The sequence below is a fragment of the Monodelphis domestica genome, chromosome 6, assembly GCF_027887165.1.
Source record: "Monodelphis domestica isolate mMonDom1 chromosome 6, mMonDom1.pri, whole genome shotgun sequence".
Classification (NCBI taxonomy): Eukaryota; Metazoa; Chordata; class Mammalia; order Didelphimorphia; family Didelphidae; genus Monodelphis; species Monodelphis domestica.
The window spans coordinates 24964269-24987279 of record NC_077232.1 but is presented as its reverse complement, the minus strand read 5'-3'; the positions used below and the strand labels follow the sequence as shown (position 1 = coordinate 24987279).

Below are 23011 nucleotides of genomic sequence, written 5' to 3'. Positions count from 1 at the left end.
TTTTGATTGTCTAGGAATAGAATTCAAAAATGTGTAATTGCCTTTTGCCAGGAAACATGTATGGCATGTAATGAGGCATATAATCTGTTTTTGTTTATTTTCTAGATATAAATGTTAAAACTTTCAGATCAGAAATATATAATATGAAACACACATTTGGTATATATATATGTGTCTATAAACATATATGTGTGTAAATATGGGTATATAGATATAAACTATATAGCAAAGAGGTATTTGGTTTTCATTCTTTTATCTATAATGTTATTGATCAGTTTTTCTCTCGAAACTTCACAATTCTCCAAAGCTTTTGATTAAAAATCACTTATATTGTATTTTTTGTTCTTTTAGTTTGGATAAAAGATTTTTTGAAGTTGATATATTTTATATAAAAATAAAGAAAATGATTATAAACTGATGAATAACTTTTAATGTTAAGGATAAAATATTTTTGAAGAAATCATGGGAGTGTCATATCATACATAGATTATTATTTTTAAAGAAATTTACAAAGAATTTTTCATTTTGTCTTCAATTTGATAAAGTAGTTCTTTCCGGATTTGAAACTTTGTGTGTTTTCTGTGATTTTCTTTTTCCATATCAGAGTTAAGTAGAAAAATAATATTTTTACTAGCATCCTAAATTCTGGACAATGAAGTAAAAACTATTTAATTCATATTGTTTAAATTATTTGCAAAAAAAAAACTGCCAATCAAGTCAAAGAGTGGTTGAAATCCTTCCACTGAAATATGGTTCGGCACAATAAAATGTAACAGACTTCCCTACTCACAACAATGCAATGATCCAGGACAATCCAGAGGAACTTAGAAGAAAGAATGCTATCCACATCCAGAGAAACAACTGTGGGAGTAGAAACATAGAAGAAAAAAATATGATTAATCATGTGATTTTACTGGGATATGATTGGGGTTTTGGTGTTAGAAGATCACTCTATTGCACATAGTCATTTTGAAATAGATTTTAAATAATGATACATGTATAAACAATGGAATTATTTGTTAGTTCAGGGAGGGGTAAGGGAAGAAGTGTGGGAACTATCATGAATCGTGTAAAAATGGAAAAATATTCTAAATAAATAAATAAAATAAAATATGGTTCAGGTGGCTTTCCTTTTCTTTTGGAAAAACAAAAATAAAAACTATAAAATTCTCTCCTTAGTTTGAACATCTTCAGGAATTGCCCTCTTATGAGATAGCCAAGAGGCTCAGTTGATAAATAGCCTGGACTGGAGACAGAGGTCCTGGGTTCACATCTGGCCTCACCCACTTACTAATTGTGTGATGCTTGGCAAGTCACTTAACCTTCATTACCTGCCCAGTATCATTTTTCTATCTTGGAAGAGATACTTAATATAAATTCTGTTAGAAAGTAAGAGTTTGGAAAAAGCTATGCTCATGAACTACAATGAAATTTTATGTAATAAATACAATAAATAATAAAACAAGCAGACACAGACACACAGGGACACACACACACACACACAAGTAGTTCCTTTTTATTTCAGTACCTATTAGAAATGCAATGGTTGGGAGGGTCATTCAGTATGATCAAGAAGGATTTATACCAGGAATGAAAGGCTGGTTCAATATTAAGAAAACCATTCACATAATTGACCATATCAACAAGCAAACCAACAAAAATCACATGATTATCTCAATAGATGCAGAAAAAGCCTTTGATAAAATATAACACCCATTCCTATTAAAAACACTAGAAGGCATATGAATAGAAGGGTCGTTCCTAAAATTAATAAACAGTATATATCTAAAACCATCAGCTAATATCATTTGCAATGGGGATAAACTACATGAATTTCCAATAAGATCAGGAATGAAACAAGGATGCCCATTATCACCTCTACTATTTAACATTGTACTAGAAACACTAGCAGTAGCAATTAGAGAAGATAAAGGAATTGAAGGCATCAAAATAGGCAAGGAGGAGACCAAGTTATCACTCTTTGCGGATGACATGATGGTCTACTTAAAGAATCCTAGAGATTCAACCAAAAAGCTAATTGAAATAATCAACAACTTTAGCAAAGTTGGAGGATACAAAATAAACCCACAAAAATCATCAACTTTTCTATATATCTCCAACACAGCTCAGCAGCAAGAACTAGAAAGAGAAATCCCATTCAAAATCACCTTAGACAAAATAAAATACCTAGGAATCTACCTCCCAAGACAAACACAGGAACTATATGAACACAACTACAAAACACTTGCCACACAACTAAAACTAGACTTGAACAATTGGAAAAACATTACCTGCTCATGGGTAGGATGAGCCAATATAATAAAAATGACCATCCTACCCCACTTATTTATCTATTTAGTGCCATACCCATTGAACTTCCAAAAATTTTATTTTAAGGATTTAGAAAAAAAATGTAACAAAGTTCATTTGGAAGAAGAAAAGATCAAGGATATCCAGGGAAATAAGGAAAAAAATACAAAGAAAGGTGGCCTTGCAGTCCCAGATCTCAAACTCTATTATAAAGAAGTGGTCATCAAAACAATTTGGTACTGGCTAAGAGATAGAAAGGAGGATCAGTGTAATAGACTTGTGGTAAGTGACCTCAGCAAGACAGTATATGACAAACCCAAAGAGCCCAGCTTCTGGGACAAAAACCCACTATTTGACAAATACTTCTGGTAAATCTGGAAGATAGTGTGGGAGAGACTAGGTTTGTATTAATACTTCACACCCTAAACCAAGATAAACTCAGAATGGGTGAATGACTTGAACATAAAGAAGGAAACTATAAGTAAATTAGGTGAACACAGAATAGTATAAATGTCAGACCTTTGGGAAGTGAAAGAATTTAAAACCAAGCAACACATAGAAAGAGTCACAAAATGTAAAATACACAATTTTGATTACATCAAATTAAGAAGTTTTTGTGCAAACAAAACTAACGAAACCAAAATGAGATGGGAAGCAAAAAATTGGGAAACAATTTTCATGAAAAAAACCTCTGACAATGGTCTAATTACTCAAATTTATAAAGAGCTGAATCAAGTGTACAAAAAATCAAGCTATTCTCCAATTGATAAATGGGCAATGGACATGAACAGGCAGTTTTCAGCCAAAGAAATCAAAAGTATTAATAAGCACATGAAAAAGTGTTCTAAATCTCTTATAATCAGAGAGGTGCAAATCAAAACAACTCTGAGGTATCACCTCACACCTAGCAGATTGGCTAACATGACAGCTATGGAAAGTAATGAATGCTGGAGGGGATGTGGCAAAGTGGGGACATTAATGCAATGCTGGTGGAGTTGTGAATTGATCCAACAATTCTGGAAGGCAATTTGAAACTATGCCCAAAGGGCGATAAAAGGCTGTCTGCCCTTTGATCCAGCCACAGTGCTGCTGGATTTGTACCCCAAAGAGATAATAAGTAAAAAGACTTGTACAAGAATATTCGTAGCTGCACTCTTTGTGGTGGCAAAAAATTGGAAAATGAGGGGATGCCCTTCAATTGAGGAATGGCTGAACAAATTGTGGTATATGTTGGTGATGGAATACTATTGTGCTCAAAGGAATAATAAAGTGGAGGAATTCCATGGAGACTGGAACAACCTCCAGGAAGTGATGCAGAGTGAGAGGAGCAGAACCAAGAAAATATTATACACAGAGACTGATACACTGTGGTCCAATCAAATGTAATGGACTTCTTCATTAGTGTCAATACAATGTCCCTGAACATTCTGCAGGGTTCTAGGAGAAGAAACACTATCCACAAGCAGAGGACAATTTGTGGGAGTGAAAACACAGAAGAAAAGCAACTGCTTGACTATAGGGCTGGTGGGGACATGATTGAAGAGAGACTCTAAATGAACACTCTTATGCAAATACCAACAACAGGGAAATGGGTTCAAATCAAGAATACATGTGATACCCAGTGGAATCGAGGGTCAGCTATGGGAGGGGTGGTGGGAGGGGGGAGGAAAAGAAAATTATTTTTGTTTCCAAGGAATAATGTTTGAAAATGACCAAATAAAATAATGTTTAAAAATTAAAAAAAAAGAAAGATATGGAATGGTTGGAGTCAGAGCAAAGATGGAGGACAAGATAAGCAAGCCCACCTTTTCTCTACCAAATTACTCTCAAAGGAATTATGATTTAACACCTCAAAATGATTTCTGGAGCAGCATAACCCTATAAGAAAGGTATGGTGAGACAATTTTTTGTCCAAAACAACTTAGAAGGCTGGTACTAAAAATCTAATGAACTGGGGTGGAAGTCAATCACAAAGCAGGAGACCAAGGCAGGTCCCACCACTGCAACAGGGTTTAGAGGCAGGTGAATCACCTGCAAAAGCTTTTGAAGCTCTCAGACACAGATGGGAATGGGGTTTGAACAATTGCTCAGAAACAGATCGCTTTGGTGGCCCTAGATGCAGGACTCTTGGTACATTGCCCATACATAGATCCAGCTATCTGCTCCTCTTTCCTAATGTGAGAAGGAGCATTAGCCCACACTAGCACTTGGGGCCACAGGGGAACTGGGGATCCTAGGCTCAGTTCCAAGGAATAAAAGTGTGCATGTACTTATTCACAGACCAGAGCAGAGACCAAGAATGTATTAAAATGCCTTTTTTTTACATCATAACACCTCAAAAGAACTGAAAGTTTAAAAACCCCAGAGCTAGTTCTTAAGGCAGCTGAACAATGGACCTGAAGCTTGGAACAATATTATCAGCACCACAATTACAAAGTCCAACTTTAATAGTTTAAAGAGAATTAAAAAAAGGAAATGGCTGGAAATTAAGCAAAAAAAAAAATAAAAAAGAACCTCACCATAGAAAGTTATTTTGGTGACATAAGACAAAATGTAAACTAAGAAGAAAACAACAAAGTCAATACTTCTGCCCAAGTATCCAAAAAAATATGAATTTGTTTCAAGAACAAAATAAATTAAATAAATAAATATGATTTTAAAAATCAAATAAGAAAGGGAGAAGAAAAATTGAGGGAAATCATGAAAAAAAAAACAGTCAGCAACTTGGTATAGCAAGCACAAAGTTCTGAAGAAAATATCTAAAAAAAACCTATTTAATCATTCCCCAATTGATAAATTTTTAAGGATATGAACAGGCAGGTTTCAGATAAAGGAATCAACACTATCTATATATAAATATAATACAATATTATATATAGAGAGAGATTTAGTTTTTTGAGAGAAAAAAGACAAATTCAACCAATTTTGAGGTCATCAGATTGGCTAATGAGACAAAAAAGTAAATGAGAAATGTCAGATGGGATGTAAAAAATTAGGGACATTAATGCACTTTAGATGGAAAAATTGATCTAAGCCTTGTAGAAAGCAATTTGAAATTAAATTCCAAAGAATAAAAAAAAAACACATAGTCCTTAATGCAACAATATTGCTACTAGATCTGTATACCAAAGAGATATTTTAATAGAAAAAGACCTACGTGTACAAAAATATTCTTATCAGCTCCTTTTACGGTGGCAAAAATAAGCTGAAAGTGGAGGAGATGCCCATCATTTTGGGAAGGGCTGAACAAATTACGTTATATGAAGGTCATTGAATACTATTGTGCTGAAAGATAAATGAGCAGGAAGTTTTCAGAAAATATCTGGAAAGATATGAACAAAGTAAAAAATGGATTGAAGTGAAGTGAGCAGAATAAGAAGATTATACTCAGAAAGAGCAGTGATATATGATGATCAGTTAATGAATTAACTATTGTCAGTAATACAAAGATCCAAGACAATTCAGAAGGACTTATGAAGTAAAATGCAAACTATATCTAGAGAAAGAATGAAGTCTGAATGTAGATGAAAGCATTATACAAAGATAGAATACATATTATATATATATATATATATATGTATACATATATACATATATATAGTGAGATTCTTTGTGATCTTTTTTTACTTTCACTACATTTCTAATATGGGCATATCTTTGGCATGACTGCCATATTACATTATCAAATTGCTTACCATCTTAGTTTAGTAGGCAGAGTGGGAGAAAGGGAGGAGAAGCTTGGAATGCATTTTTTTAAAAAGAAAATTTAATATTGTTTTTAGATGTAAGTAGAAAAATAAAATTAAAATCTATATGTGTGTATTTACAGATTCATTTAGACTGGGGGCTGTTTGTAAACTCTTTTCATGTCTCTACATATATCTGATGTAGATATCAGTAATAAACACTTGTTGTCTTTCAGAAAATCTAAGGAGTAAGGGGAGAACTTGTGTTGATTGTAAATATCATTTTTAGTTTGAAGGATGATGGGCATTATTAAGAAAAGATTTGGGCTTTTGTTCAAAAAGTTAAATTCTGCAAAGCTGCCTCTTGCCTCTTGCCTTGGAACTTGTAGGCAGTGGGGGTTGCAAGGCATAGTTCTGTGTAATGATCAAGTGTTGGAATTTTTATTTTTTAGCCAAATGTCTTTGCTGAGAGCTCTGACTCACTGGAGTTTGGCAAAGGAGATGTTTCTCTAGAGCTCTTGGCATTCCCTGTGCCAATTCGGAAATACCAATATTGGCATTTAGGGACTGTGTGCCTGTGATTGGAGAGATATTACCAAATGAGAAGCAAAGATCTTTCTTTCCTGGTCTCTGTGAACCTGACCATGTGGAGACAAACTCTTGTCCCTAGTTGGGCCAGAAGTCAATTCTGGTCCAACAGGGCCCAACTTGGAGGGAGTACACAAGTGAATTGATAAGGATATTTAGAAATAGGTTAGATCAGCTAGTTGGGGATTTTACGATAGGATAAAGAGTCTAAGAAGGTTTTCAGTTTACTAGAGGCAAGAAGAAAGTCCCTGAGGCCTAGAGGAAAGTGATAAGAGCTTATCACCCATGTTAGAATTAAGGAAACTATATTGGAACCTTTATTGCTATCCTTTCTTTCTTTTAAAATGTTAATATAGAGGACTTCTGGGAAAACATGGCAGCAATCTAGATGTGAATTGCTTCCTCTCCTTTGTATGAACAAAACAGACCTTAAAAGAGCATAAAAATCAACTTTAGAAGATCGGAGGGACTCTCCAGGAGCCCACAGCAACGAAGGTATGTGGGGTTTGAACATTCCCACATTATAAGAGGGAGAGAAAGCTCGCTGCCAACCATGAGCTGCGTTGAGCTGCCCTCCCCCACCCCACTTACAGAACCAGAGTAGGGACCAGCGCACTCACTGGAGACAGTGAGTGAGTGAGGAACATCTCTGCAGTGAGCGGGAAGCACTCCAGTGTCCTTGGGATCTAACGAGGACTCCCAGGGAACTACCCCTCAGAGCTGTTTCACTGGAGATCACGCAGACCGCGGGGGCTCCTGCAAACTGCAAATGCTGTATAGGTTCTAGAAACGGCCTAAGACAAAATCGCCTCTGAGCCACATTGTAGTGAGGGGGGCACAACAGGGTCCTTGGGAACTGACAAGGACTACCAGGGAAAGAGCCCTCAGAGCAATTTTACAGAAGAAGCCTGCACAGGGAAGAGAAGAGACCACAGACCGCATGGGCAGGCCCACTAACAAACTTCAGAGGCTGGGAAGAATCAGCCTAAGGCAAAAACTCCAAGATATGCCCAACTCACCCAGATTCCTGAATAAAAAGGAAAGGGAAAACCACCAAAGGGGTGGCTCAGAGTACCCAAGATCAACCCTCCATGAAGAAAGGGGAAAAATGACTATTAAAAACTTCTATGCAGGGAAAACCCAGGCTACAGACAAAAAAGAGGATAAAATGCAAACAAAACCAAAACATGCCCCCTCAATGGAAATTATCCACAAGCTCTGGAATAACTCAAAATGGCGCTTATCCAAAAGATGGAAACCTTCTAGCTAGAAAAAATGGGAACAAATTCAGAAAGAGGACTTCAGCCTGATAGACAAAAAACTCACAATTGGAAAAACAGCTGGAAGCCTCTAACAGAAGGGCAGACCAAACTGAAAAGCAAAACCAGTCCTTAAAGACCAAAATTAAGCAACTGGAAGACAGTGATCTTGTAAAACAGCAAGAATTAATAAAGCAAAGTCAAAAAATTAATGAATTAGAAGAAAACATAAAATATCTCACTGACAATGTGACAGACCAGGAAAACAGAGGAAGGAGAAACAACTTGAGAGTCATTGATCTACCTGAAAAACCAGAGATTAACAAAAATCTAGATTCCATACTACAAGAAATCATCGAAGAGAATTGCCCTAATGTTCTCAAACAAGCGGGCAAAATAGAAACCAAAAGAGTTCATAGAACACCCTCTATACTAAATCCCCAAAAGACAACCCCCAGGAATGCAATCGCCAAATTGAAGAGCTTTCAATCTAAAGAGAAAATATTACAAGAAGCTAGGAAGAGAAAGAGGCATGTCAATAAGGATCACAGAAGACCTAGCAGCAAACATACTAAGAGACCATAAAGCCTGGAACATAATATTCAGAAAGTCAAGAGAACTGGGTCTTCAACCAAGAATCATCTACCCACCAAAACTGACTATATACTTCCAGGGGAAAGTATTGGCATTCAACAAAATAGAAAATTTCCAAATATGAATAAAGAAAAGACCAGAACTCAGTGGAAAGTTTGACATCCAAACACAAAGAGCAAGAGAAACATGAAAAGGTAAATATTAAAGAATGGGAAAAGGAAAAAAGTGCCTTTTTCCCTTTTATTCAAACTCTGTTCTATATGGTCCACAATTAGATCAAATTATATATACTAACATATGGGGGAAATGTTATGTACAACTTTCAAAAATGTATGCATTAATAGAGTAATAAGAAGAATCACTCATAGGGAAAGATTGGAGAATTAGCATGATTTGAAGGGGGGAAGAAAGAAAAAGAAAGTGGGGAATCAATGATGGTACTAAGGTATACTTGCAAAATAGAAATAAATTAAATAGAACAATCTGTCACACAAAGATACACATGGGAAGGGGAAGGGAAGAATTCTCTTAGAAGAATAAGAGGAAAAGAGTGCTAATTGGTATTACTTAAACCTTACTCTCAGTGAAACCAACTTTGAGAGGGAAGAGCATCTAGATCCATTGGGATTTTGAATTCTATCTCATCCAAAAGGGAAAAGGAGAAGGAAAAACCAAGGGGGGGGGACGGGGAAGGGAACACAAAAAGGAAGGGAAGGACAGAGGGGAAGGTGAAGGTAACAAAAAGGGAGGAGCTAGAAAGGGAACCATAACAAGGAAAGGGACTAGGGGGACAGATTTTTAAAAATATGGGTTTAAAAGGTAATAGCAAAAGAAAAAAGGTCAGAATTAGGGGAGGATGTCAAATGCTGGGGAATTCAAAAATGACAATGATAACATTGAACGTGAATGGGATGAACTCACCCGTAAAACATGGATGAATAGCAGAATGGATTAGAATCCAAAACCCTAACATACGTTGTCTTCAGGAAACACATAAGGCAAGTAGAAGCTCACAAGATCAGAATTAATGGTTGGAATAAGACCTATTGGGCCTCAACTGACAGAAAGAAGGCAGGAGTAGCAATATGATATCTGACAAAGCCAACTCAAAAATAGACCTGATTAAAAGGGATAGGGAAGGTAAATACATTTTGATAAAAGAGAGTATAGACAATGAGGAAACAGCACTAATCAACTTTTATGCACCAAATGCATCCAAAATTCTAATGGAGAAACTAGGAGAATTGAAGCAGTAAATAGATAATAAAACTATACTAGTGGGAGATCTGAACCAACCACTATTAAATTTAGATAAATCAAATCAAAAAATAAATTAAAAAAGAGGTAAAAGAGGTGAATGAAATCTTAGAAAAATTAGAGTTGATAGATATATGGAGAAAAATAAATAGGGACAAAATGGAATACACCTTCTTTTCAGGAGCATATGGCACATTCACAAAGATCGACCATACACTAGCTCATAAAAACATGGCATACAAATGTAGAAATGCAGAAATAATTAATGTGATATTTTCATATCATAAGGCAATAAAAATAATGATCAGTAAGGGTATGTGGAGAGCAAAATAAAAAAAAAACAATTGGAAATTAAATAATATGATTCTCTAAAATCAGTTAGTTAGAGAACAAATCATGGAAAAAATTATTAATTACATTGAAGAAAATGACAATGGTGAGACATCCTTTAAAACCTGAGGGGATGCAGCTAAATCAGTATTCAGAGGAAAATTCATATCGCTGAGTGCATATATTAATAAATTATGGAGGGCAGAGATCAATGAATTGGATATGCAAATCAAAAATCCTGAAAGCGAACAAATTAAAAACCCCCAGATGAAATCCAAATTAGAAATCCTAACAATTAAGGGAAAAATTAATAAAATCAAAAGTGATAGAACTATTGAACTAATAAATAAGACAAGAAACTGGTACTTTGAAAAAACAAACAAAATAGACAAGAACCTAATTAAAAAAAAGAAGGAAGAAAAGTAAATTAACAGTATCATAGATGAAAAGGCGGACATTACCTCCAATGAAGAGGAAATTAAGGCAACCATTAAAAACTTCTTTGCCCAATTATATGGCACTAAATATGCCAATCTAGTCTATATGGATGAATATTTGCAAAAATATAAATTGCCTAGACTAACTGAAGAAGAAATAGAATTCTTAAATAATCCCCTATCAGAAAAAGAAATCCAATAAGCCATCAAAGAACTCCCTAAGAAAAAATCCCCAGGGCCTAATGGATTCACTAGTGAATTTTATCAAACATTCAAAGAACAGCTCATTCCAATACGGTACAAACTATTTGACATAATAAGCAAAGAGGGAGTGCTACCAAATTCCTTTTATTATACAAAAATGGTACTGATTCCAAATCCAGGTAGATCAAATTCAGAGAAAGAAAACTACAGACCAATCTCCCTAATGAACATAGATGCAAATATTTTAAACAGGATACTAGCAAAAAGACTTCAGCAAGTGATCAGGAGGGTAATTCACTATGATCTAGTAGGAATCATACCAGGAATGCAGGGCTGGTTCAACATCAGGAAAACCATCCACATAATTGACCACATCAACAAGCAAACTAGCAAGAACCACATAATTATCTCAATAGATGCAGAAAAAGCCTTTGATAAAATAAAACAGCCATTCCTATTAAAAACCCTAGAAAGTATAGGAATAGAAGGGTCTTTCCTAAAAATAATAAACAGTATATGTCTAAAACCATCAGCTAACATCATCTGCAATGGGGATAAACTAGATGCATTCCCGATAAGATCAGGAGCGAAACAATGATACCCATTATAACCTCTATTATTTAACATTGTACTAGAAACACTAGCAGTAGCAATTAGAGAAGAAAAAGGAATTGAAGACCTTAAAATAGTCAAGGAGACCAAGTTATCACTCTTTGTGGATGATATGATGGTTTACTTAAAGAATCCTAGAGAATCAATTAAAAAGCTAACCAAAATAATCAACAACTTTAGCAAAGTTGCAGGATACAAAATAAACCCACATAAGTCATCAGCATTTTTATATATTTCCAACACAGCTCAGTAGCAAGAATTAGAAAGAGAAATCCCATTCAAAATCACCTTAGACATAATAAAAAACCTAGGAATCTATCTCCTGAGACAAACACAGGAGCTATATGAACACAACTACAAAACACTCTCCACACAATTAAAACTAGATCTGAGTAACTGGAAAAATATTAACTGCTCATGTGTAGGACGAGCCAATATAATAAAAATAAACATCCTACCCAAACTTATCTATCTATTTAGTGGCATAACCTTTGAACTTCCAAAAATGTATTTTAATGATTTAGAAAAAAACATAACACAGTTCATTTGGAAGAAAGAAGGATTAAGGTTATCCAGGGAAATAATGGAAAAAATACAAAGGAAGGTGGCCTTGTAGTCCCAGATCACAAACTCTGTTATAAACAGTGGTCATCAAAACAATTTACTACTGGCTAAGAGACAGAAAGAAGGATCAATGGAATAGTCTTGGGGTAAGTATCCACAGCAAGACAGTCCATGACAAACCCAAAGACCCCAGCTTTTGGGACAAAAATGCAGTATTTGACAAAAACTGCTGGGAAAACTGGAAGACAGTGTGGGAGAGATTAGTTCTGGATCAACACCTCACACCCTACACCAAGATAAACTCAGAATGGGTGAATGACTTGAATATAAAGAAGGAAATTATAAGTAAATTAGGTGAACACAGAATAGTATATATGTCAGACCTTTGGGAAGGGAAAGAATTTAAAACCAAGAAACACATAGAAAGAGCCACAAAATGTAAAATATGTAATTTTGATTACATCAAATTAAAAATGTTTTGTACAAACAAAATTAATGTAACCAAAATTAGAAGGGAAGCAACAAATTGGGAAACAATCTTAATAACAAAAACCTCTGACCCAGGTCTAATTATTCAAATTCATGAAAAGTTAAAGCAATTGTATAAAAAACAAGCCATTATATAATTGGTAAATGGGCAAGGGACATGAATAGGCAGTTTTTAGCCAAAGAAATAAAAACTATTAATAGGCACATGAAAAAAGTATTCTAAATCTCTGATAATCAGACAGATGCAAATTAAAACAACTCTGAGATAGGCTAACATGACAGTGAAGGAAAGTAATGTGTGCTGGAGGGGATGTGGCAAAGTGGGGACATTAATTCATTGCTGGTGGAGTTGTGAATTGATGCAACCATTCTGGAGGGCAATTTGGAACTATGCCCAAAGGGTGCTACAAAGCTGTTTGCCCTTTGATCCAGTCATAGCAATGCTGGGTTTCTACCCCAAAGAGATAAGGAAAAAGCCTTGTACAAGAATATTCATAGCTGTGCTCTTTGTGGTGGCCAAAAATTGGAAAATGAGAGGATGACCTTCTATTGGGGAATGGTTGAACAAATTGTGGTATATGTTGGTGATGGAATACTATTGTGCTGAAAGGAATATACAGTGGAGGAATTTCATGGAGTCTGGAACAACCTTCAGGAAGTGATGCAGAGTGAAAGGAGTAGAGCCAGGAGAACATTATATACAGAGATCGATATACTGTGGTACAATCGAAAGTAATGGACTTCTCCATTAGTCTCAATGCAATGTCCCTGAAAAAGGAGGAAAAAAAACCACTACCCACAAGCAGAGGACAAAAGGTGGGAGTAAAAACACAGAGGAAGGACAACAGTCTCTCTACAGGGGTGGAGGGGATATGATAGAGGAGAGACTGAATGAATACTGTACTATGGAAACCAATAGCATGGAAATGGGCTTGGGTTGAGGATGCATGTGACACCCAGAGCAATCAGGCATTGTAAATGGGAGGGTTGAGGGTTAGGGGAGAGGAAAAAAAAGGTGATCTTTGTTTCTAATGAATAACATTTGAAAATGATCAAATAAAATAATCTTAAAAAACTTAACATAATAAATAAGGTTTTTTTTATTTGTTTCTTTGTTTTGGTTAATTTGCCTCCAAGGAGTCTTTTGCCAGAGTTCAACTGTTATACAACTCTCTTCAGTTCAAATGCAGTCAGATTGCTTGAGCAACAGTTACAAAGTAAGGCAGTTTAGATACAGTCTATCATCCTTCTTTTCAGTTTCCCTACAGATTATTATTTTACTATTACAACATTATATGAACTGAAGGAAAAAAAGGCATAAGTTCCTGATGTGGTAGACTTTTTTTCTTAAATTAGTCTATTTAAAATCTATTTTCTATTCTTTTCTCTTCTTGTGATGATGGTGGGAGGTACCAACAAAAGCAAACTCATAACATGTATATATATACATATATATATATATATATATATATTTGTCCCATATTTATATGAAGTCTCATAATGGTCAAAAAGGGGGAAAAAGAATCTTAATTCAAATTCTGTATGCTTTACTTTTCATTCAAATACCATGCCTCTTTATGGGTCTTTTTAAATTGTTTTGGGGTCATCATGTTTATCAAAGTTTATTTTATGTCTTTTAAAGTTGTTTATGTCTGTAGAATTATTACTTTTGTAAATTTCTGCGTTTTGTTCACTTGAATCTTCATCAACTCATAGAGTTCTTCCCAGATTTTCAATTAAGTGATTCATCTAATCATTTTTTTATAGTTCAGCAGAATTACCTTATTTGAAAATTCTATAATTTGCTTAATTATTCCCCAATTTTGAACAGCTCTATAAATTGCTGGTTCTTTACTACAAAAATGAATTCATATAAATATTTTTGTACAGGTTGTCACCTTTAAAAATATTGTGTATACAGTGGTGCTTTCACTAAGTCATTGTATATGAACAATTTGTTAGTTTGGAGGCATTATCCTAAATGTTTTTTTAGATTGGCAACTACTTTGTATCCATATTCCTTATTCTCTGAAGTAGACTCTCTCCCCGCATTTAATATTTTCTTTTTCTTGTAAATTGACAATGCAATGAGATAGAGTCTCATAAACAATTTTATTACAATATTGTAATTATTAACAATTTGGTGAATTATTTCATATGGCAATTCATAGCTTATCTTTTTTCTTAGTAAACTTCCTGGCTATTTACCAATTGGTAATATTTTTTTTTATAATTTTAATCACTTGATTTGACATTTTAGAAATGAAAAATTTGTGAGAAAATTTAATTATACCTCTTTAAATTTTAGATAATTTGGTTTGGTATGTTGACAATTTTTTTTCATGTAATTAAAAGATAAAAAATTTCATCTTCTGTTTTGCAATATGTCCCTTGTTTGGTATAAGAGTCACATGTTAAACTGCACAAGGAATAATAATTGAATATCCTAAACAGGAAATTTATTAAAAGAGTTGGATTTCCCCTCTGATTGATATCCAGGACTATTATTGGACATGCAAAAATTTCAGATGAAAAGGAACCTATCATTTATGTATTAAGAAATACTTTTAGTCATTCAAAAAGAAAGATGAATAGCAAGAGTTAGAGTAAAAGTTAAGTGACTTGCCCACAATCACATAGCTAAGAATTCTCTGCAGATTTAAAAACAGGTCCTTCTGACTCTGGTCTTGCACTCTACCCACTGTGCTGCCTAATTGCTGCTATATTTAAAAATATTTCCAGATCTCATAAGAGATTGAAATGAAAGTGGTAAGGGGGATGCTCCTTTCTTATTCAGTTGTGGTTCATTTTTCACTTGAGCTCCCCCATCACCTTTCCCATATAAGCAAAGAGAGTGTCTGGTTATTAAAATTCAAAAGGACATTTTCCTTGTTTTACTAACCCTTCCTCTCCAAACAATATCAGTGTTTGGCCAAGTTGGAAATGCATCTGGCAGCAGCCATAATTGAAGGTCAGGTGACATGGGGCAGGTTACTGGATTTTGGTTTGGTCCTGGCCACATAGTTCAAAGCATTTTCTATCATTGCACTGTTTTTCAACTCAGGGTATCCATAATTTTACTTTAGTAGATCTCTCTATTGGTAGGATTGAATTCTTTCTCTAAAGAAACCTTTGAGGCTTTCTTAGGATTACATGCCTAGATAATAAAGCAAATTCAAATAAGATAGTGAATTTATTAATATTAGTATAACTTTTTCATAATTATATTTCTATTACTTAATTATTTCACCCCTTTTCATCATTTAGGGATGGAAGATTTCTGATTCTTGACATTGAACACCAATCTTTAACATAACAAAATGGATAGTGAATAGTTGGATAGTGAAAATCAAACCAGACTAATATTCAGGAATTGTTTCTAACACATACTATTGCAAATCACTTATGGCACCACATTATATAACTCATTTATTATTTCTGATTTATTATTTTTGTTGTTTCTATGTAAATCCATTTGTCATTCTTTTATAAAAAATGAGACTAATATAAGAGTTGGCAGCCTTCACACTGTCTTATTTTCATGTAATTCAAATAGTCCCTTTTATCTTCTGTTTATCATTTTCTTCTCTACCCCTAGCTGAGAATGGAAACAGAAATATACAAGGTCTAAAATTGGAAAAAAGTTAGAGGTTTTATCGAGTTAATGCTATATATAGTAAAAAGCTGAGCTGCAATTAGAAACCAATTCTTCTCTTTCTAAATGTAGTTCATTTTCTACTTTGTAAAATGATGTTAGTAGGCTTTTGCTTACAAACCCAAGGGGAAATACAGTTGGCCTTGGATTATGCAATTACAGAACCTGGTTCCAAATTCCTTTGGGATCTTCTTTTATTAAATTTCTTAATCTTGTAAATATATCTGTTCTCATGTGGGATTTTCTTTATATTTTTATTTTCCCTAACTTTTTCAGACAGGAGTATTATAGAGGTGAAGTTTGAATATATTATTTAAAATCTTGAAGGAGGTAATATTTTATTTGGAGTACAAAAATTTGTTATTTTTTTCCGGTCAAGTCCTAACCATCTTTCCAGTGGAATGAACTATCCATTCTAATTCTCAGACATTGTGCTCAGCAGCTTGAATTTTCCCATACTTGTATACAAAATTACAAATTTTCCCTTGAATAATTTTCATAAATATTTCTCTGTAAGTTTTTGGTTTATAAAACAGTACATTTAATTTAGATTTCTTATTATAATAATTATTAAAGAAAATGAGGGCTTAATGGATAGATAAAGTCATACTTGGCCACTATACATGCTTATTACCAATGAGCATCCGGATCTCTTTCTCTAGAGAATTGAGGAGTTTAAGGATTTAACACCCAAGCATCAGTCTAATCATGTATTTTAGACTTTTTTTCTATCTAGTAGAGAATTTTAAGAGATTATATTTTAACCAGTAGTCATTTCATATCTCTTATATCAAAAAGGCTACAAAATCACTTCAACTCTCCTTTCCTTTGTGACTAATGTTGGATATATAAAAAAGAACTCAATGGAATAATCACTGAAATTTGTTTTTCATCAACTGTAAATGTCTTTGAATAGTCTTATTTTTATGGAAAAGAGAAAAATTTGCATTATAAACCTTTTTGTTTTCATAGTTTAGAGAAAGAGGAAGTTCAACTGTGGAATTATAATGTAATGCATATAAATTTGGAGGTGGGGGAAGAGCTCTTGAATCTCTTTTCCTTCACTACAATTTAAAAATATAAGCAAAAGAAGAAAGTTGCAAAGATGCAGATTTCAAGTGAGGACAAACATCATAAATACAAATACTGTATTTTAAGTTTCATGGGATCTGAATAAGAGTGGTAAGTTTTCCATGCCTGGGGGTCTTCAAAGAAAAATTCAATAAAAACTTGTTAGGATCATTATAGAGGGTTAATTTTCAGGCACAACTTGGATTAGGTCCTTTCTTCTTTAGTCTTATAGTAATAGGAAAGAATCAAATAGTTTTTATAAATGAATTTATATTAAGTAGTAAGTATATTAAGTAATAAGTATATTTCTTCCTTTATATTTATCAATTCATTCATCTGTCCTTCAAAAATCTATCTACCTATGTTTTTAGGTATTACCTTCCTAAATATCATCTATCATATAACATTCATTTATCTACAACTTTAATTATTTTCCCTAAGATTTCAAAGGAGGTTGGATTACGGTAGGGACAGTAGTGTAGGAAGACCATATTTAACATGAAGAAATTGAATAGCAGCCTTATAGAAATATGGGGAATGTAATGGGGAAGGATGAATTAATGACTGAAGAATATAGAGAAAGAAAGAGAAGGAAGGAAAAGAAAGAAAAATGAGTTATGACAATAAATAGTTAATATGAGGAAAAATTAAGAAAAATTTTGATCAGTGTTTGGGGAAAGTTTTAACATTTCAGGAGAATGGAATGAAAGTCCCTTCCAAAAAAAAGGAAATTTTCTTTGTCATCTGCAATCATTCTGAAACTAATAATCTGTCTGTACAAATATGGCCAAATGATATGGTATCTCATTAAGCTTTATTTGTCTTTTTTCAAACTACAGTCATTTAATACTCTCCCTCCCATTGTATACTTATGATAATAGTTTGTGAATCCACATGTAAGAATTTTACTTTTTAGTTGAAATATCACTTTATTTTTCATCCAAGAATTTATCCTATTGATTTTTTAAAATTGTGGTTTGCTTTTCAAAAGGGGAATTATCCCTTGTCATTTCATTTTTCCTTCAATACAATAAACAGGCTCTGTATAGATTTATCCAAGTCAGTGATAAATGTTATTATATTATATAATATTTATATTGTAATATAAATATTATATAATATAATAAGTATATGGCTAAAACTGGAGCACTCTGAACATCCTCTGGAGACCTCATTCCAAATCAGCATTCACAATTAATTATTATTCTTTGAATATGATCATTTAAATAATCATGAATTCTTCTAACTCTAATCTTCTGGTAGACATGTTTATCAGATATTTTCTAGAAGAAATTCAGATCTCACAAAGAATAATTTTTTGCTTTAAAAATAATTATTTTAAAACATTATATCTTATATTTAATTTATCTATTTGACTCTAATGTATAGAGCTATTTTTTCCCTTAAGTCTAGAAATGGATCTCATCATAACTCTATTTCAATGGAAGAGGGTATTATATAGCAATCAAATCAATAGGAAACAAATATCATGATGTCCTTATTTTCTGCAGCTTTCTTAATCATAATTGAGTTAATATTTATTGTATTAAGATAATATTGTACTAAGATAATAATAAGCATTATTGATTCTATCCTATTATTACAAGAATATTTTATTAAGTTAATAATAATTGTATTAAGATAATATGCATGAAAAAAGTGGGTGAGAGGTAAGAGCTCTATAGCACATTCTAATAATAAGGGGAGGAGAAGCCAGGTGGCAATAGTGGGTAGGACACCAGATAGTGAGTTTGAAGGAACTGTGTTTAAATGTGGCCTAGGATACTTTCTAGTTGTGTGACTGAGCAAGTTGCTTAGTCTCGAATTGCCTAGCCCTTGGTGCTCTTCTGTCTTAGAAAGGTAAGAATTTAAAAATAAAAATAAAAAAGAAAGGGAGGCAGAGTTAACAGGAATAATATAGGTACCTCTAAAGAATCACTGCATTTCATTTTCTAAATAGAGATTGTAGCTTTCTTGATCAAGTGAATTATAACACTTAAAAATTGGTAATGAAATATAATTCATGGGAAATGATTCTTTTATTACTATTCCAGATATATAACATCCTTGAACACTCATCAACAGTAGCCAAATGGGAAATAAGGTCAACATCACAGAATTCATTCTCTTCGGACTTTCCTATGACCACAACATACAGATATTTTGTTTTGTTCTTTTCTTATTATGCTACATTATACTCTTATTGGGGAACCTCCTCATCCTCATATCCATCTATTGTAGTACTCTTTCCCACCAACCATTGTATTACTTCCTCAGTCACTTGGCTTCTATAGATATATGCTATACTTCTAGTGTTACACCAAAACTGATTGGGGACCTGTTAGCTTCAAAAAGAACCATTTTGTATAATTCTTGTATGCTTCAAGTCTTTGTTATGCACTTCTTTGGCATGATCGAAGTCTTCATCCTGACGGCAATGGCCTTTGACCGCTATGTTGCCATCTGTAAACCCCTGCATTATGTGGCAATCATGAGTAAAAAGAAATGCAATCTCATTGTTGTAGCTGCTTGGGCTGGTGGGGCTGTTCATTCCTTTCCACAGTTAACCATGGCTCTCCAGTTACCCTTCTGTGGTCTCAATGAAATCGACCACTATTTCTGTGACATTTTTCCCTTGATGAAAATTGCCTGCACAGATACTTATATCACGGGGGTTTTAGTTGTAGCCAATTCAGGACTGTTTGCCTTGGTGACATTTGTAGTCTTACTTGCTTCATATGTTATTATATTATATACCTTAAGGACATATTCTGCTGAAGGACGGTGGAAAGCTCTCTCCACCTGTGGATCTCATGTCACAGTTGTCATTTTATTTTTCGGTCCTATAATATTTTCCTACCTCCGACCTCCTACCAGCTACCCAGAGGATAAGGTGCTAGCTCTGTTTTATACCATAATTGCTCCCATGTTCAACCCCTTAATATATACTCTGAGAAATACTGAAATGAAAAATGCCATGAGAAAAGTATGGTGTCAAAGGGTTTTTAGAAAAGGAAACCTATATTAGTTAGATTGACTGATCTCTGGGACCATCTGGTGGATAGGAAAGGTTCTGAATTTGGTCAACAGGAAAGCTAAAAGCTGGGTGGGACAACAAGTTGATAGGGTTTCCTGTGTACATAAAGGGGGAAAAAAACATTCAGTAGGAAAAATTAATTGAAAATAAATTGTGCTGAAACTATGATTTCCCTGGTCAATTTTTTCATCATTTTAATTATTTTCATTTTCTCTTCCTCTCTGCTTTCCATTATTTTGGGGCATCCCATATCATATATGATAATACATCAGGTCAACAATAAACATCATGTGTTATCACTTTTAATTTAATATACCAGTTTGATTACATTAAAGTAAAATATGAGTTTATATCTATATATTGATTATCTAAACATACAAATACATAAACATATGGTTTGTAACTATTTGGCATGTTTATTTTTAGTTGTATATAACAGTGAATATTTGCATACAAAATTTTGCTATCATATATACATAATTTATGTGTACATAAATATTATATGTGTGTGTACGTACTTGGGATAAAGAAATTATAAGTGGTCAAGAGTATTATAGACTATAGCTACTGTTAATAAAAAGTTTAAAGATCACTTTTTATGTGACTGTAAAAAGACAATTTAATGGAGGCAAGGCAAGTTAAGAAAAGACAAGACAAGGAAATTTGTATTTATTAAGTTCTTACCAAAAAAAAAAAAAATCCAGGCACTACATGAAGCTCTTGGAATAACATTGCAAGCAAAAAAGAAATATATAGCCTGCCTTTAAGGAGTGTGCATTCTGTTGAGAGATGAGAACATGTAAAAGGGAGCTGAAATATGGGGCAATTAGATGTACCCCAAGAAAAGATAATGGGAAATTTATCTAGATAATCAGGAGGGGATTTTAGAGAATAGTTTAAAAATAAAAATGGCTAATTTGATGATTTTACTTTTAAAAAGTTTGCAGGAGCAACTGACCAATTGAAGGAAGGGGACACAGGTACATCATGATCACAAAGGGTGAAAAAATATTTTGAAAATTAATACTATACCTCATTGCGATAGCCTCTGAGAAAGAACGATCTTTCAGGGTGAAAAGAATTCTAGAGCATTGTGGGGAAGACTTTTTGAGAGTTTGTTATTCTGTTAATTCTGTTAAAAGTGATAACTCAGCAACAGATGTAAAAATAGAGGAAGGAAGAGAAAACAGGAATTCTTTCTTGAAGTAACATTTTAAATTAATCTCTGTTATCAAAAGATGGAGAAAATTCTTGGGACTAGACTCCATTTGATGTCATAGAATAACTAAATGTGACACTGTCTTCCAGAATAGAATAGAATAGAATAGAATAGAATAGAATAGAATAGAATAGAACTATCGAGTAATTGATGATTAAAAGTTCTTTTGGATATGTACTTTGTCATATTTGATACATTGCATGTAATCATGGGTTTTTATTATATTTTTCCACTGTAAATAAATAAATATTAAATCTAACAACATTTTTATTTAATCCTAGGAAACTGAGGATATTGCTGTAAAAATAGATGTCAACATGTTAAAATAAGCATATTCACTTTGTTTAACCAATTATATTTAATAAACTGGGATAGTAATTAAAAGCTAATTAAATGATTGAGAGTTCTTGACAATTTAGTAATTAATAATTAAATATCATAAAATACCCAATTTCTATAGAATTGGTTCCCTTAGTACTTGAGATAAGAATGAATAGGGCAAATTAATTGCTAGCAGATAGAAAAGAGAATTATCATTCCACATAATCTGCACATGGGATTAGTTGACTTCTAAACCCTATTTTACTTATAACATAAGATAGTGTGTAAAAAGTTCCAAAGGACTGAACAAAAATAGGAATAATCTAATAATTATTTAATAAAAATAATTGAATACTATATAAATGTAATCATTTTGTGATATAATCAACTGGGAAATCATGATGTATTTGGGTCCTTTTGGACTCCATAAACCCCAAGAATTCATAATCATTTCTGAATTTCCCTTATAGAGTTGTGGTTATTTGCTTGTATTTTTATTTGTTTCATTTCCTAATTTTTATTCCTTTTCTCTTTATATCTTCCAGGTCCATTCCTTGTCCTTAATTTCTTCTTTGCATATCCATCATGAAAATCATTCTCTCTTATCATTTTGTTAAGTTTCTACTAATGGCTTATAGATGTATGACATTTGTCATATTTTTTCACACAAGTTTTATCTTTATGTTTCTTTAAGAGAACTTTAGAATTTCATTAAAAAAAACCTTAAAATTACAAACATTTTTCTCTTCTTCCTTCACACTCTCCCCTTTTCTCAATTATTTTTCCTGGTGACATTATAGCATTTATGAGTACTACTAATTTAAAACATTGAGAAACTCCCCTGGATTTTTCATGTGTTTATGTGTGTATGTGTGTGTTTATAGTATGTTCATTCAATGTTCAATCAATGAATATTGTTGACTTAAAAATGTTTCTTAGTTTTAGTTTCTCTTTTCCAACTCTGTGGATGTAGTGGAGTCAAGGAACTCATAACTTTACTTGTGGGTTATTCTGATGACTTTCTAGCTTATTTTCTTAACTTTAGATATGACCTAACTTTAACCTATACTGCTTTTTATGAACTTTTTTTAAATGCTGCTTTCACATGTCACTGACCATTAAATTTAACATATTTCACAATTTCCTAGTTAAAAACATATAAAATCTAATGTCTAAAATTTAATTGGACTTCGTGGGATACACACATTAAATATATAACATATACACCAGAACAGCAACAATAATTTATATAGGTATATCAAGAACAGCATTCTAAATAGAAACACAATTGTATACAAGGTAGGATGATGTCCTTGACATACTTATATGAATTAATGTTACTGCTTTTGTTTTTGTTGCTATTTATTTGTTCAGTTCA

General features: G+C 33.2%; 1 protein-coding gene across 1 annotated transcript; it reads left to right on the top strand.

Moving 5' to 3' along the window:
* The first annotated feature begins 19114 nt into the window (after positions 1-19114).
* On the top strand, positions 19115-20766 carry LOC100020301 (olfactory receptor 4P4-like). Its single transcript, XM_001372819.3, has one exon. The coding sequence runs from the start codon at positions 19149-19151 to the stop codon at positions 20082-20084; it is 936 nt and encodes a 311-aa protein (XP_001372856.2). The 5' UTR covers positions 19115-19148; the 3' UTR covers positions 20085-20766.
* Positions 20767-23011: the final 2245 nt, after the last annotated feature.